The sequence below is a fragment of the Bacillus rossius genome, chromosome 10, assembly GCF_032445375.1.
Source record: "Bacillus rossius redtenbacheri isolate Brsri chromosome 10, Brsri_v3, whole genome shotgun sequence".
Lineage (NCBI taxonomy): Eukaryota > Metazoa > Arthropoda > Insecta > Phasmatodea > Bacillidae > Bacillus > Bacillus rossius.
Window position 1 is genome coordinate 43,166,514 of NC_086337.1, and position 15,989 is coordinate 43,182,502.

Below are 15,989 nucleotides of genomic sequence, written 5' to 3' on the forward strand. Positions count from 1 at the left end.
ACTGTGTACAAATAATTTTATAACAAATGTTACACAGTGAAGTAAAAAAAAAAGTGCAACATGATAAGAAAGTGGAAGCAGGAATGAGCGAAACGCAGGCAGAAATAAAGCCAACCCAATCGGAAAGAGGAAAAGTGCCTTGAAGAAGAAAGCTGAGCGAGAAACGCCATGCGAGCTTCGAGGCTGGCGCAATCGAAGATGTGCAGCAGCGAGTTTTCGGCACGCAGACTTTGGTGGGACACCATGTTTTGCAATGGAGGTTGGGGATGCAGTTTCTGGTACTGAGCAATATTATATATTTGTGCTTGATACCTACTTAATACCTAAATGCTAGTTTCATTGGCCAAAGAGAGACAATTTAATTACATTGAGAAAAAAATGTAATAGAAACAAAAAGTTGGAATACATATACTATTTCCAACATTGTTATTCATGCTTAACTGTGGTGCTGGAATTGAGCCGCCTGTAAGGCAATATTCCCCTCCTTCGTCTAATTTTTCTGACGTTGTCATAAACATGCAACTGGCATGCTAATTAATTTGAATCAAATAAATATAACAATACTCTGTGTAAGACTAGGTTGGAAGATGTGGCGAAAAGGTGAGGGAGGCGGGGAGGGGTGTTGGGGAAGGACAATTTTTTTTTGTGTGCAGACAAGGCAGAGTTTGAACAGTGTCGGACTATGTCAGATCAAGTATGTTACACCCAATATGTAATTTAAGATTTAAGATTTAAGCCCTCAATGATTCGTTCGTGCCAGATAAATGAGAGCACAAAATTAGCACTGGTATCTTTTTGACGTGAAAACAACTATTCACTCGTTACAGTGATAGTTGGTCAAACTTTCTTGTGTGACAAAATACAGTCAGATTTGAATTGCTAATAACTACGAGACTAATAATGTGTCAACAATGGTTGAGCCCACAACAGAAAGATCATGTCTGCATGTGTTTGTTGCGCAGTACTGTTTTGCCTGTGACGACATCGTAGCGACATTTATTTTTGTGTTTTGAGTGGTGTAATTTCAATCATGTGACCTAAACTACGGGAAAATCACTACTGTAACTTTCTCAAGTAAATATCATCCCATACCTTTTGAATATAAACTAGGTAATCAAGCAAATGTAAAATCCTATACTCTCACACACATAGGAATCTTGCTTTATTGAAAACTTTGATCAAATGCTAACAGAATGAAAGCTCTGATTAAGTATATTACAATTAATGCATCTAACTTAGATTCAATACTTAGTCTTTATACAGCTTTGGTTAGATCTAAACTTGAATATGCCACTGTTATTTTGAACAACATTAATAAAACGGATAGTGACAAGTTGGATAAATTACAGAACAAACTGATCAAAATTGTAGATCTAAATAGTAATATTAATCATGATGTAAATTTACACTCCCTTCTTGGATCTTTGTCATTAAGGATTGCTACATAAGTACAATATATTGTAATTATCTTATTGATACTATTGAAATTATAATACATATTTTCTTTCAATAGTTGTCAGCAACCATTAATATGAACACTTAACAAAATAAATGATTTTTTTATACAGAATCATTATAAATTTCAGTAAGTACAGAAGTTACTTTTCTTTATCTTAGACCATATTTAATTAACAAATTTGTTGAGAGGCATATAAATATGTTGTTTTTTTATGTTATTTGGTAGTTAATTGTCATAAAGTTTTTCACGGCTATGACTGTTTTCTGTAGCTGCATTTCTCGTATTTTTTATTCATATACATAAATTTTGTTGTATTCATATACACACATAATTTTTTTCTTCCTTTGTTATCTTTTGTTTATGTTTTTAATATTTTAATAGTGCCTTTATGTACAGCACTGTTTTGTCTTTGTATAAGTTTAATTTGTTTTTGTACTTTCCATCCAAGGCTATAGCCATAATAGGCATGCAACAAATCACAAATAAATAAATAAATATGTATGTAGATTATCAATTCAGTCTTATGGAAACATTTACTTGAAGACTGTTGTCGAAAGCCTTAGTATAATTAGCCCCAATGATGCAAATTACTTGACAAGCAAATCACAAATTGAAACTTCTGGACCAACTGCAACCCTGACCATTTTCAAATTTTATCCAGGTTATCCAAGGTTGCAGTGGTCGACATTAACTCAATTAATAGAGACACTACTGTGGGTCAAAGTTTAAAAACTCCAAGCGTTCTATTATATCTTGTGGGGAAGAAATAGTTAATGTGTGTTTTCATCCCTTCTATAAATAAAACTGGTCTAAAATCAGTGATAGTCTCTAATAAAAATTTAAGTTTGGTATTCCTTAAAAACATAACACATTTTTGGATAAAACATAAATTTTAGATTAAGATGGTTTTCTATTCAAGTAGATATCGTAATACATATAATAGTTATTTAACTTACCTTTGACAATGGAAAAATTAAATGTCTTTTTACACAAAACGGTTGCTAGAAGCTCAAAATTAAAAAACAAAAATTTGAAAAAAAATTTCTTTGCACTCCCAGTTATATATGGAACCAGAAAATGTAAAATTAAAAATTAAATTAAATGTGTCAGCAACAACCATGTTAGGTTAATGTAAAAAAAAGAAAGAAAGGAAAAAATATTTTTTTTTTCAACACATATTGATATTATTTATTAAAAATTCCATACATAAAACTTTCAAATTATCTCAGGCTATAATAATTCTATGCACAAAGACCAAAATAATGTGATTGTTAATAACCGTATAATTTATCCTTGATGGAAAGAGGAAATATTTTTATTACTGCTGAAAATTATTCAATGACATAAAAGTCTTACAAATGTTCATCTCAGGATGACGCCACAGAAAAGGCACTAAAATGTGCTGTAAATTCACAGCGTCAGAATGTCCTGCGCCTTGGATTCAAGAAGTCCAGACATTCCATTAACATCTTTACACCAGGTTTCAAGACGCTGTACCATTGACGATATCTGGGAACAAACAGGTACAAGGAAAACATTAGCAATGTTAAGACGTGCTCCATGCAGGGCCGGAAGAGAATCAATTAAAACCGGTTACCTTAACATATCTAAAACCTCAAAAACATTTCCAGAACCCTCCAAATTTTTAGCTGGTAAAATTTTTTTTTAAGTGTTCAAGTTGATTAAAGCCTTCCACTAACATCAAACATAAAAAAAATCTAGCCTATTAAGAAAATTAATAATTCAAATTAAAAAAAAAATCATAAAATATTATAAGGTATTAGTGCTGGACTTGAAGAATTTTGGTTCCATGAAAATTTCAGATGGAAAATAAATTTATGGAAGGAAATGGGGTGGAACATGGTATTACTATTCGAGGCTATAAATTGCACAAATTTCTATACATTTATAAAGGAAAAAAATTATGGCAAATACCAAGGAATAAGGCAAAATTCATTCATTCAATTTTATGGTAGTGGCAAAACTAACCTGCTGCTTGTCAAGCACCCGTGGCTGGACCCAAGTTATGTGGACCCAGCCGTTGACCTGGTCGATGGCCCCTTTGACCAGTCCCTGAGCGAGACCTTTCATCACCAGCAGCTCCACTTCGTTCATGGGCAGACGCGCTTCGTTCGCAATCTCCTCAAACGTCAGCTGCCTGCTGACGGCTGGCCGCTTGAACGCCATCTGCGAATCACGCAGAGGCGGAAAAAATAAACACACTAGCCGCGTAATAACGGCTGCTAACTGCTGACAGTCCAGCACATACACATACTTACAACTGCCAAGTTTATAACAACTAATAGTGAATGACAAACGGCACACAGTGGCGTAGCAAATACCACACTAGACTTACATTTTGAAGGGCCTAGGGTAAAGTCAGCCTGGCAATCCTATTTTGATTTATACCGTTTTCCAAAATCACTCCAGAAAATAATTTTTTTTATTCTGGTATTATATCTTATTAGAGATTATAACGTTATTAGCAACACTTTTTTACATTAATGAAGTTGGCCCATTTTTCAAATAAATAAAATTTTGCTCATTTATTTTCATTTTGTAAAAGTAAAACATGTATCAGTTTTTTGTTGAAGTAGTATTAAGAAATATTAATTTTCATAGCTGTTAAATAATACATTATCTTCATGAATAAATAAATTTACAAAAATGAAAACCATAAAATCTTATCCCTAGTAATCGGTAAAGTGAATATACTGTCAATGCACACAAATTACCTCCATCAAGCACAACAGAGAGATCTTCTGCCGCAGTTTCAACTCGTGCGCTGCGAGGTCGGCAATGCTGGACCAACGAGGTTTCATCTTCTCGAACAGGTTTATGTCGCCGCTGTTGAAGGCGTACAGCAAGTCGATCAGCCACGCATTCTCGCTGCCTTTCAGCGTCGCTAGCACAGGATGAGCGAGCTGCGAGAGGGAAAAATATCTTCTATGGGTGATTGTGATTCACGTAAACTGCGTTATTGATAAACCTATTACACATCAAACATACTAGAAACCAATACTGGAATGCTTCATGATTACTGTACGACAAATCTGCCATTGTTGGTTCAACCGCCCAATAGATGCAAGAAGATACGTGGAGTAGAAACGTGAGTGGAAAAATGTTTGAAGAAAATTTTCTCACCCAAAATTTTTTTGGAAAAATATACCATGTATTCATCTGAAAAATTTTACTTCTTTCCAATACCAAGATAGATTTACATAATTATGATAGGTAAATATACACAGCTAATAGTGCAATATTTCTATGCTATAGTCTGCAAATGTATTTACCCCCTATTATGAACTTTTTTAACAATGGTAAAATTTTATGCTGCAATTATATTACAGAACCGGTATAAAACCTGGAAGTTGTAAAGTTAGTACAGAACTTTTCTTTACCACCTAAAGGCTTACTTCTTTGGTTATAGTTGTTTGAGACAGTTGGTAAAACTTTATTTGAATGTTTTACTGTGCAAGTATTAACTTGGAAAATTTTCAGGTTTTGTAGATACCTTTTTGGTATATTATTGGAAAATTTTCCTAGAATACTTTTACAGAAAAATCATATCTCCAATGTGCAATGTTAACACTGTATATGTTTAAAATTCATGATACCAACATTATCGATGGTAAATTTTTTTTATCTCAGTAAGATTTTTTTTATCATCACTAAGAATCATTGTGAAAATCAACCTCCAGTGCTTCAAATATAATAAAACACATTATTTACTTATTGTTAGTAAAAAATGTGGTAGTGTTGCTTCATGTCACTAGTCATTTGTCTGGTGTTAGTTTATTGTGTATTTACTGTTCTGTATGCCATTACCTAAAGGTTTCTTATCATTCCACTACAGTGAACATTGTATCAGACTAATAAGAAACTTAAGATTTGCATCAACTGTGTGTTACTTAACTCTGCTTTTAATTATAAATAATCACTATGTTGATGAGATAAATTCTCACCAGTTCGCCAATATTGTAAACTCCTTCCCCAAGCAGTGCCGCTAATCCCAGGAAAAACGCATGACCTTCCTGTTCTGCAACGCTCAGCTCAGACAACTCAATGCAACCAAGATACCTGTAACAATAACAAATATATCTCAGGGCCAAAAATTAACAGACAGTCACAGCTAAATTTTTGGGAGTTTGTTTGGAAGTTCCCAAAACAAGTTATGCAGCATCACAGTTATGCTTTTGTGGCTAAACCTAGCAAGAGCAAGTGGTAACTATGATTAACAACAGTAAGTGATTGTAAGCAAACCATACACTTAAGAATGTAAATGCTTAGGTACTCTTTAAAGTACAGCATATTTCAGTTCGGCACATTCATATTCTGTAATCTAGCACTCATCAAGCCGCTAGCGTTCAGATTCAGGTGGATTTGACTGTTTTTTTGACTGATGTAATGTGATATCAGAGACATTTTTAAAGATTAGTGCTCACTTGTAATTTTTTTTGTCATGGGGTAGCTTATTATGACTTGTTTTAAATATTTTTGTGTGTGTGTGGAACACAGGTCCCGAAGGATAACATAAGTAATTCATCAATAGATTTATTTATTAGCTAGTAGGTACCCTTTTTCCTAAAATTACAGCAACTTAAATGTTTGTGCACTATTCACTCTCCCCACTAGAGCTCAGCTTGACAGTGGTTTTCTTTGCTATTCGTCTCTGACCACGCACCTTGGTCCTAATACACTGATTCACACAACTCTCTGTCCGATGTGTCAGAACAGCGTGCAGCCACTCCGATCTTCGCACGTGAAGTCCGTCCCTTGCTGATCGCTCTTGCTCGTCAAGGAGACAATCAACCTCTTCATTTCACTGATTCGATTGGCCGGTATCGCTAACAGCCTCCCCCCCCCCCCCCCCCCAATCTCTCTTTACACACACACAGAGAGAGAGACACACACAGATCAGCCTTCTTTTATGTACCTAACAAGCCCTGGAAAGGTCTTGTAATCCTCCGAAATGTCAAGTCATCAGAATCCTATCTTAACACTCAATGCTGCAGGAACAATGGTATTCTAGTTATGCCACTTAATACGACAGTGCTCTCGAGACACGCAGAAGGTACCAGACAAGACAGTAAGGCACCTCCCGGGACTCTGCAGAACAGAGGTGTGGTTTTCAGAAAGCAGCCATCTAATGGAGTCCATTAACCGGTAGAAAGGGGAAGGGGGAGGTGCAGAGAAGTACGGCCAATGCGTCGCTCTAGCCACATCTGGCCACCTCGTAACAAATATAAGTGAACTGTATACCAATTAAATTTTTTTTGGTATTCTCATTAAAAACTACGTTAACAATCAATAATCAGGAAAATCGCAAATCTAGCATGGCAGTTGTTCTTGAGAGTTATGGTCTGAAGAGAATTTACTGTATTTTACTAATTGGACCAACATGCTCAGTATAAATTCAAGCCAAGATTCCAATAAACTCATTCACACATTTTTACAGTGCAGACAACATTGGACACAATAATGTTCGCAGGCTTTCACTGCCATTGTAGCAGTTACCTACTGGTACAGTTAAATGGTGACTGCAATGTCGACCGAAACGTCTGTGAATTATTTGCCAAGGACGCGGCTACAACCCAGAAGCCAAGCTACTTCAACACTGAACACACACAGCTCCTGATCCCGGCAGAAAAAGTACCGACCTCAGCGCTGTGCGGTAGTACTCGGCGTGCTTCCCCTGGATACGGTACAGCTGACTCGCGAGCAGGTAGTACCGACCGTGAACCGGCGTGATGCCTGCCGTCTCGTCGAGTATGTGCTCTATCTCATCTATCAGCACCTGCGCACATCCCACAACACAAAATACTTACTGTGTAACCACAATACAAACATACAGGCAGTTATGAGTTGAACTCACAGCTGCAAAATGACATACACGTGTAACAAAAATGATAGAAATCCTTGTATATATTTTTTAAAAAAAAAAAAAAAAAAACACCACCTTCATTTTCACAGGCCTGGTCCAAAAAAACTTTCTATATGTATTGATGATGTAAACATGTACTTGAAACCTTTGTTTATCCGGGAATATGGTATCATCTCAACATGGTATGCCCGGAATAAATCAAGGCCGCGAACTATGACTTCATGACAGGAGGTAGTTCTGCCTAGTGGTGGCGTGAAGTTCACAATTTTATTCATTGTACATAATCTGCTTCCTTCATTTCCTCGATAATGGAGATTATCTCTTTGATCACTTTGATTTCTTTATTATGGAAAGTATTCCAAGCTGCTTGGGAACCCATCAATAACTTCAATCCTGTCACAAGTTCATTTGATCCGCAATTTTTTTAAAATTTTTAATAATCGTTTTTAACCAAAATAGTTTAATCCCAAGAGTCTGCTTAAATTTTGGAGGTATCAATAATTATAAGTCTTTGTGGTGTGTAAAAATAAAAAAAAAACTTTATTTTTATCAGGGACTGGAAGTAACGCGCTACTAGTAATGACGTTATTTGTAACAGTTACTTTTTATGGTAACGATCGTGGTAACGCAATATATTAAGTTTTCAGTAACTGTAACTGAATTACATTTTTCCGCCTTAAAGTAACGATAATAATAATAAATCCCGACAAGCATATTATTTGCGATGGTATTTCTTGTACTTGTAAAACTGCTGTTGGCTAGCCTGCGCTCGTATTATGATTGTCATTTATTTAATATTTGCAACATGCGGGTTTACTGCTGTTCTGTTTTATTATTTAACCTATCTGTGCACATGCGCGAAAGCAATGACAGAATCTAATGAAGTGAGAAGCCGAGAAAGCAGTCCAGAACTTTCGTTGCCGTGGCCTTCATATTCTAATTATTTCGAAGTTCGGTCGAGTGATCAAAATAACCTTATTGTGAAGTGCTTGTTGTGTGGTGCTGCGAACAATAAGATGATCCGAACGAAAGAACATTTCATTATTTTGTAGTGTAAACTAATTACTCAATGTAATTTAAGACCTAATTTAAAAATTTTCAGTTTAAATAAACATATATCTTTACTAAACACAATATTATTTATTAACTTTTAATTATAACAATATTACATATCACATTTTTTAGTTTTTCACAAAGTAACTGTTAAAGTAACTTATAGTTAGTTTTCTCAGAACTGTAACTGGTTTATTTTCAGTAGTGTAACTTGTAGTTGTAACAGGGTTACATTTCCAATGGAGTATTTGTAACTGTAACTGAGTTACTTTTTAAAAGTAACTTTCCGGTCCCTGATTTTTATGTACTATATACAATACATCTGTTCTAGAATACTAAAACCAACGTGAATGTATAAAATCATTTACTCAATGCAAATCAAGAGAAAAAATGATATTATTTTTAGATTAATAATCAATTATAATAGATTAGACCTAATAGTAACAAGCTTAAACCAATTAGTAAATTATTTTAGTAGCACTTGCAGTCAACTCAATTAAAACAGTGCATCTCTTTGTTTGTTGGCATTCTAAATTTACTATTATTCTAAATTCACTAATTTTCTTGCATTTTCGAATTTATCAATTTTTTTGTTTTTAATTTTTGTGTCCTTTGTCCGTGGTGTCTCTTGTGTATCGTGTTTGTTTCTTTTTTTTGTACCGAGCACACCCCCTGTAATCTCTTCTCAGAGTGCTGGTGTGCATGTCACAATTTGTAAATAAATAAATCAGATAAAATAACCAAACTTATAAAGAAATAAAACCCCTTGCGGGAGCCGCACCTTGACCGCCGGCTGGTCGCTGAGGTGCTCCAGAATTATCTGCGCGCGCAACACCTTGCACAAGGCCGTCGCCTCCTGGCTGCCGCCGACCTTCGCCTCGGTCCTCGCCAGGAACGCCGCGGCCTCCTGCTTGTCCGTGAACTGCTGCACCACGTGGAACAGTATCTCCACCAGCGACAGCGGGTTCATCCTACCCGCGCAAGCACCAACAGTCAAAACACAAAATCACGATGGTGTTGTTGAACTGCAAGCTCGTATGTCAGAAATGTTAATTTTACATGGCAGTCAAAAAACACTTATTACATGAATGACTTTTGCACATTTTTCAAACGCACAAATTGAGCTGTTTAATTTTATTAGTTTTGTAAGTAAATTTGAAATAAGGATCATGAAACATTTAAGTGTAATATTTCTTGAACAATACACTATCTTTACGAATAAACACAACTCTTCAAAGATATATATATATATTTACTAAATATTAAACATTGACTGTTCATACACGTTTACAATCAAAGTAAACTCTTTAAAATTATGTAACCATAATTTTTCATTCAATTCATTTTTTCTCAAAGTGACATACAAGTATGCTGTATGTAAATTTTGGTGGAATGTTGACATAAGAGGTTGCAGTTCAACACCATCGAAATATTTTATTTAAAAAAAAAAAAATTTATTTGGGTTTTACATATCATCAACAGCGAAATGATCAAGGATGGAAAAAGAAAATAAAATCATTACAATTTGGAAATGCAACGCCCATGGACCTATAGGTAGGGGCAAGCTTACGTGGTGATTTGTGATAAAGCTGAAAAACACATCAAAGCATGTCAACACAACACACAAAAAAAAAATATTATATAGGTACACCATTTTGCTTTAAAATGTAACTAATAATATGAAATTGTTCAACTTTTTGACAAAACTTAAATCAATTAACAACAATTTTACCTTTTGTATCGCTGAATGTAATTTATTTGGCGTGAATTTTGTATCAAAATGTATAAACTAAATGGATTGAAGGAAAAAAAAATTACGTTGTTTGATATTGCATTGGATTAGTAGCACTTATTACATGACTGACTTTTGCACATTTTTCAAACACACAAATTGAGCTGTTTAATTTTTAGTTTTGTAAGTAAATTTGAAATGAGGATCATGAAACATTTAAGTGTAATATTTCTTGAACAATACGCTATCATTACGAATAAACACAACTCTTCAAAGATAAAAACAATCAAACTAAAATCTCCTGCTTTGAAAACAAAATTGTACCTGAAAATAAAACCACAAAATCTTGTCCTTATCTATTGTAAGGAACTAGACCATCACTTTCCTGGAGTGATTTCAGGGAAATATGGAAAACTGAAATCTGGCTGGACAGGAATTCTAACATGGGCCCTTCAAAACGAGAGTCCATGTTTTATCATTACAATACCTCACGCGGTGACATTTATAAAGATAAATGATACATAAAGGAGACAATAGTATTTCCTCTATGTAACTGAAACAAGCTGTAATTCTACTCAGCTACAGATGATAAAACATGGTTCGTACCCTCTCGTGTAATCAAAAATTAAGGAGTTTTTAAGGACCCTTTATTTCATCACATTCACTAACCATAGAGAGGTAGAAAACCATTTGTAATATCACAAAAGTACCTCAAGAACATAACAATGTTAAATAATTAATGCACAAAACATAATTTAGTTAGTTATGTCACTTCTTACAGATAAGCCCCCTATTGTCCAGAATTACTGGAACACATCTAACCCAAACAGCATCTACGTATATGAATTTTATGACCCTACCATTTAATATGATCATTAATTATATTTACTTTATAAGTTCAAAGTTAGACAATAAAACACATCTCTTTGGTTCAAAGGTGATATACAAATTATGAAAAACAACTCTAAATCTTTATTTTTTTACATAAAATCTAATCATGTGGCCTGAAATTTACAAATTATGGTGGGCATGCACACAGCTTCGTTTTCTGCCACTTTAGAAACAGAAGATCATTAAAATAACAGCATTTATCCATTACTTGCACTCTATCAATCTTTATTACAGGGTTTTTAGGATTCTTAGTGAAAATGATGAACTTTTAAAGGTCCTTAATGAAATTAAGACAAATGAAGGACTTTTTAAGGATATAAATGAGGCGTATGAACCCTATAAAATGTGTACTGACAAAGTATAATTTTAATTTTTGGAATACTTTATATATATATATATATATATATATATATATATATATATATATATATATATATATATATCTTAAAGAAAGATAAACATCTATCAAAATAAATAAATGACACACATGTTTTTATTTTCAAGGTTAAAACTAATAACGGAGAATATTACATTCCATTGACTTACAATTTTGTAGGTTCCATTATGATAAAAAAAATGTTTCTTTGTACATGGTTTTAATGTTCTGGCAGAAAAACAGAGCTTTTCCTATGAGGAAACATCCAGCACTCATTACTTTAATAAAATGTACTTACTTATTTTCGAACACTTGTATGAAGTTGTTGTACAGATCAATCAACTTCCCATCTGTCTGCAGAGATGGATGCTTCACAAAGGTTTCCAGCTTTAACGTTATCTGATGCCATAGCCTAACAACAGAAAAGCCAAGTAAATAAATCAAATTACGTAAGTAACCAATATGAGAGAGCTTTACATCATATACAAATGAGCATGAGACAATAAATCTGGTGAAATGGGCTGAAACTACAAAATAATACTATAAATAAATAGCTAGGTAAATAATAAAATTTACAAATTGGAGACAAAAATTTTTTCACTTATGCAGAGAAATCCTGATAATCCAAAATGATTGAGACCATACATACCCTTATCGGATTAACAAATTTTTTAGGATTATGCAAAATCATTCTTAAACTGAACATAATAATGTGTGATTACATAAATATGTATATTATCTGTGATTGCACAGTTTATTTAATAAGGTCTGTTTAAACATAACCAAATCTCAATACCAAATGGGTGATTAGTGAGCAGAACACTGCCTAGTTTAGTAGTGTTAAGTTTTTCCAACATCATCACAGTGCTCGACAGTTCGAGAGATGCGGCCTGGTGGATGAAGGGGGTACAACTGACTGAACAAGTCCAGTTTTGGTGTTGGCGTCCTTCCTCACAGAACTTAGTTCTTTTAGACTTTAGATTTCAGATTAAGCTGACTTTCGATTTCCAAAGTTTGCATTGCATTTACAGTACCCATATATGAATGATAAGCTTAATAGGCTATTCACAGTGCCTTCTGCACATGCCTGAAAACTGCAGGAAGTATGATCATGCGATTTCCACAATTTCTTCTATTTTCTGCAATTTTTGGCATTTTAGATATTTATTTTGAAAAAAAAAAAAATGTTCAAGTATTTAAAAGAAATGCTCAATAATTTGAGGTTTGTACTATAACATTGGGATACGTGGATTGGATTAAGCATGCCTCTTGCAATTCAGCGACCTCCTTCAATGTGAATTCTCTAGGATTCCGTGAGAAAAGAAAGTCACAGTTTTGTATGATCATCAAGACATTTTAGCAGTTCTCAAAAATACCATGTTGTACATATTTAGGTCAACAGTGCGAATAAAAAAAAAAAGGAAAAAAAGATGATTATGTGTTAAGTTATGATTTATTCCCTTGGTGGTTTGAGTTTATTTATTTTATTTATTTATTATCTTCCTGTTTTATACACTCACAAGGTGAAATAGGAGTTGTCAATTGATTACAATATTATAAATGATAAAAATCATAAGAAACAATATAATAAACATCACACAAAGTATAAAAAGGACATATTATGTAATAGCTAATAAATATAAAACAAAAATACACAATAAAATTATAAAATTGACAAGACAATTAATAAATATCTATACATTAATCACAATTATGAGAAGATATTAGGTATTCATCCACACTGTAATAGGCTTTCTTAATAAGAAATTGTTTTAAACTTTCTTTGAAAACTGGAAATTTATTTATTTTAAAATATAATTGAAGATCTTTAGGAAGTTTGTTTATTAATTTTGCTGCTGAAAAATAAGGATTCTTTTCATATAATGTTGTTCGATGAGATTTAAAATATATATCAGCCTTTTTTCGAGTGTTATAAAAGTGGATATCATTATTATGGGGAAACTTAATGTTTATTAACCCAAAAATTATTGTTTGAGATATATATATGTATATGTATATGTATATATATATGTGTGTGTGTGTGTGTGTGTATATATATATATATATATATATATATATATATATATATATATATATATATATATATATATATATATATATATATATATATATATATAAACTTGGCACAGTAAGGCCTGTTACACAATGACACGGAAACGGAACAGACGGAAACGGAGACGAAAACGGAGTATTGTTCCGTTCCGTCCGTATTTTTCTCGTTCTACAATACACGGACCCGTAAGAAATCTTGGCCAATAAGAAAGAGCGAGCATGAGTAACTGAAAACTACGAGTACCAAGTGAGCTACCTGTTAAATCGAAATGTATGGTTGTTAACTTGGTAATGTAAGTCAATTTTTTTTTTTTTTTTGCGTTGTGGCGGTGGTAAAGTAGTCCTTCTCCGTATTCTCATATATATCAGGTATATCTTTAACCATGAAAATTAAATGTTCATCAAAATTCGTCATGATGAAACCCACGTGCACAATTCAAATTTCAAAACAAAACTTGTTTTGTTGTTCACGCATAAAAAAGTAGTCGAAAATACGGGAACCAACATTAGTCAAAACTAATATCTTAATTAACATGAACGCGCAACTGTAGCTTGACAACTGCAGTGAATAAATAACGTGCTCCTATTGGTCTAACGGAGTAACGTAAACGGAAGACTTCAGCACTGCTGAGCAGGTCCGTGCGGGTCCGTCTCCGTTTGCGTGCTATTGTAGAGGCTCTGTTCCGTGAAATCCGTCTTCGTTTCCGTGTTCCGTCTCCGTTTCCGTGTCATTGTGGAACGGGCCTTAGAGTAATATCAAGATTATTTCACTATATTATGAATTAATTTTTCCGTCAAAGGCAATGTGTTAATATTTTGATCCAGTCATGCATATCATCAATGAATAATTAAAACTTAACTATGACAAAATTAGATCACATACTTTTTGTTGTATAGTTCCTCGAGCTTTGACCAACATTCCGCTAAATCTTTATCTGTTTCAGATGCTTGTTTAGCAGCCAAATACGTCCCAACATCCTTCACTGCTGAAGCCGCCATTGTGACTATTGCATTTTAAAATAATAAACATTGCAAACATCGAAATATGAAATGGTTTGTTTCAATCACATCTACCTATAGCCAGAGGTCGTTTCGATATAAACATAAAGGGATGTGAACGTTTAAGAAAAACATTCCATTATAATTACTGTTAGGTAAATAAAGAGAGAGAGTCTAACTACTTCAAATTGTCTTTGATAAAAAGATTTGAAACGAAAATCGTCTAATCACCGGGTGAAAGCCCAAATGGGAGTGTAATATATCAATAAATCAACCTACTACGTTCAATGCTAGGTGTGATTGTGATAGGATATTTCCAAAAACTATAGTATTTGCTCTCAAGTATTCAAATGGTCTCTTAGGTCATGGCATCTAAATTATTTCTGATTTCGTTGATTTTCTGACGTTGTGTGTAATCGACTCAAATTAATTAACTTAAGGTAAAGAAAGCTCAATTAAAAATAACTGTTTTGTTAACAGTATACACACTTTCAAATATTTGATTTAAAAAAATATCTTAACATTTGGACCCCTATTATTGTACTGCCTCTGTATGCCTTCTATCTCCGCATGATTGTCTATGGAAAATAGTTGTAAATAAACAGAGTGGTTTTTTCCTCCTAGCGATGGGGCATGCAATTTATTGACATTTAAAAATATTCGTCTCTGAGTAAGTTACAAAGTAAGTTCACTCATTAAATATTACACCAATATAAATATTAACCTTTACTAAAATAAACAGTAATGATTTTATATTGTACACTTGACGTGTTCCAATTTATTAGTGCTTTTAGTGGATTGAAGACACGTGCAAAGACAAGAAGAAGACAAGTGTTTGTTAATTATAATAAAAAGGCATCGTAATTTTAAGTTTTTTGTTGTCATATTATTTGTTTCTCAATATTAATGTTTTCATTCACAGTGGCTGTAAATACGTTAAAATTTAACAAACCTAGAATGGGACCGCTTCAGTAGTGAATACTAATGGAGAGGCTGATAACTGTTAAGTCTCATACATAAAGAGAATCTACAGAGATTCCTGTATTGTGGGTTTGTTCACAGAAGGAAGCTAGTTACTACATAGGTTATTATACTTAAAACTATCAGTATTTGGAGAGTAGTCTAGATCCTGATGTAACAATAGTGATGACGTTACCAACGTGGCGGAGCTAACGTAATTTCCACCGTGACATTCTTACGGAACAATCTTAGGAATATGGGGTTTTGGGTAGGGAGCATTCAAGTGCTTGTTTTGCACAAAATACATTTATTTATTAAACTAACTTTCTGTTATTGTATTCCATTATACAGCCCTACTTATTCAAGTATAAAACACAATATTGAAGATATCTTTCCCACTGTATTGTATACCATAATCCCACCCGGTTTAGTATATTTTGCAACACTGACAAATTTTTCCTTAACACCAAAACTTTAATATGTATTCATGACAAAATGTTTGAATCAAGTAGAAATTTAACTGTATTTCCTAACTGACCACTTTATTTTTCTACCAATTCTG

At 33.5% G+C, this 15,989-nt stretch overlaps 2 protein-coding genes across 3 annotated transcripts in view; one reads left to right on the top strand and one right to left on the bottom strand.

Moving 5' to 3' along the window:
- Positions 1 to 2,617: 2,617 nt before the first annotated feature.
- On the bottom strand, positions 2,618 to 14,666 carry LOC134536034 (26S proteasome non-ATPase regulatory subunit 13). The gene is made up of 8 exons (XM_063375549.1): positions 14,352 to 14,666; positions 11,694 to 11,807; positions 9,178 to 9,367; positions 7,120 to 7,256; positions 5,425 to 5,539; positions 4,195 to 4,383; positions 3,449 to 3,646; positions 2,618 to 2,968 (listed from the first exon to the last, which is right to left on the bottom strand). The coding sequence occupies exons 1-8, from the start codon at positions 14,465 to 14,467 to the stop codon at positions 2,870 to 2,872; spliced, it is 1,158 nt and encodes a 385-aa protein (XP_063231619.1). The 5' UTR covers positions 14,468 to 14,666; the 3' UTR covers positions 2,618 to 2,869.
- LOC134536031 (transcription factor IIIB 90 kDa subunit) overlaps positions 14,523 to 15,989 on the top strand; it is a 139,923-nt gene continuing 138,456 nt past the window's right edge. The window contains exon 1 of one of the 2 annotated variants that reach the window (XM_063375543.1): positions 14,523 to 15,149. The gene's annotated coding sequence lies outside the window, so the exon portion shown is untranslated. The remainder of the gene's footprint in view (positions 15,150 to 15,989) is intronic. The other variant, XM_063375544.1, reaches the window with a different exon arrangement.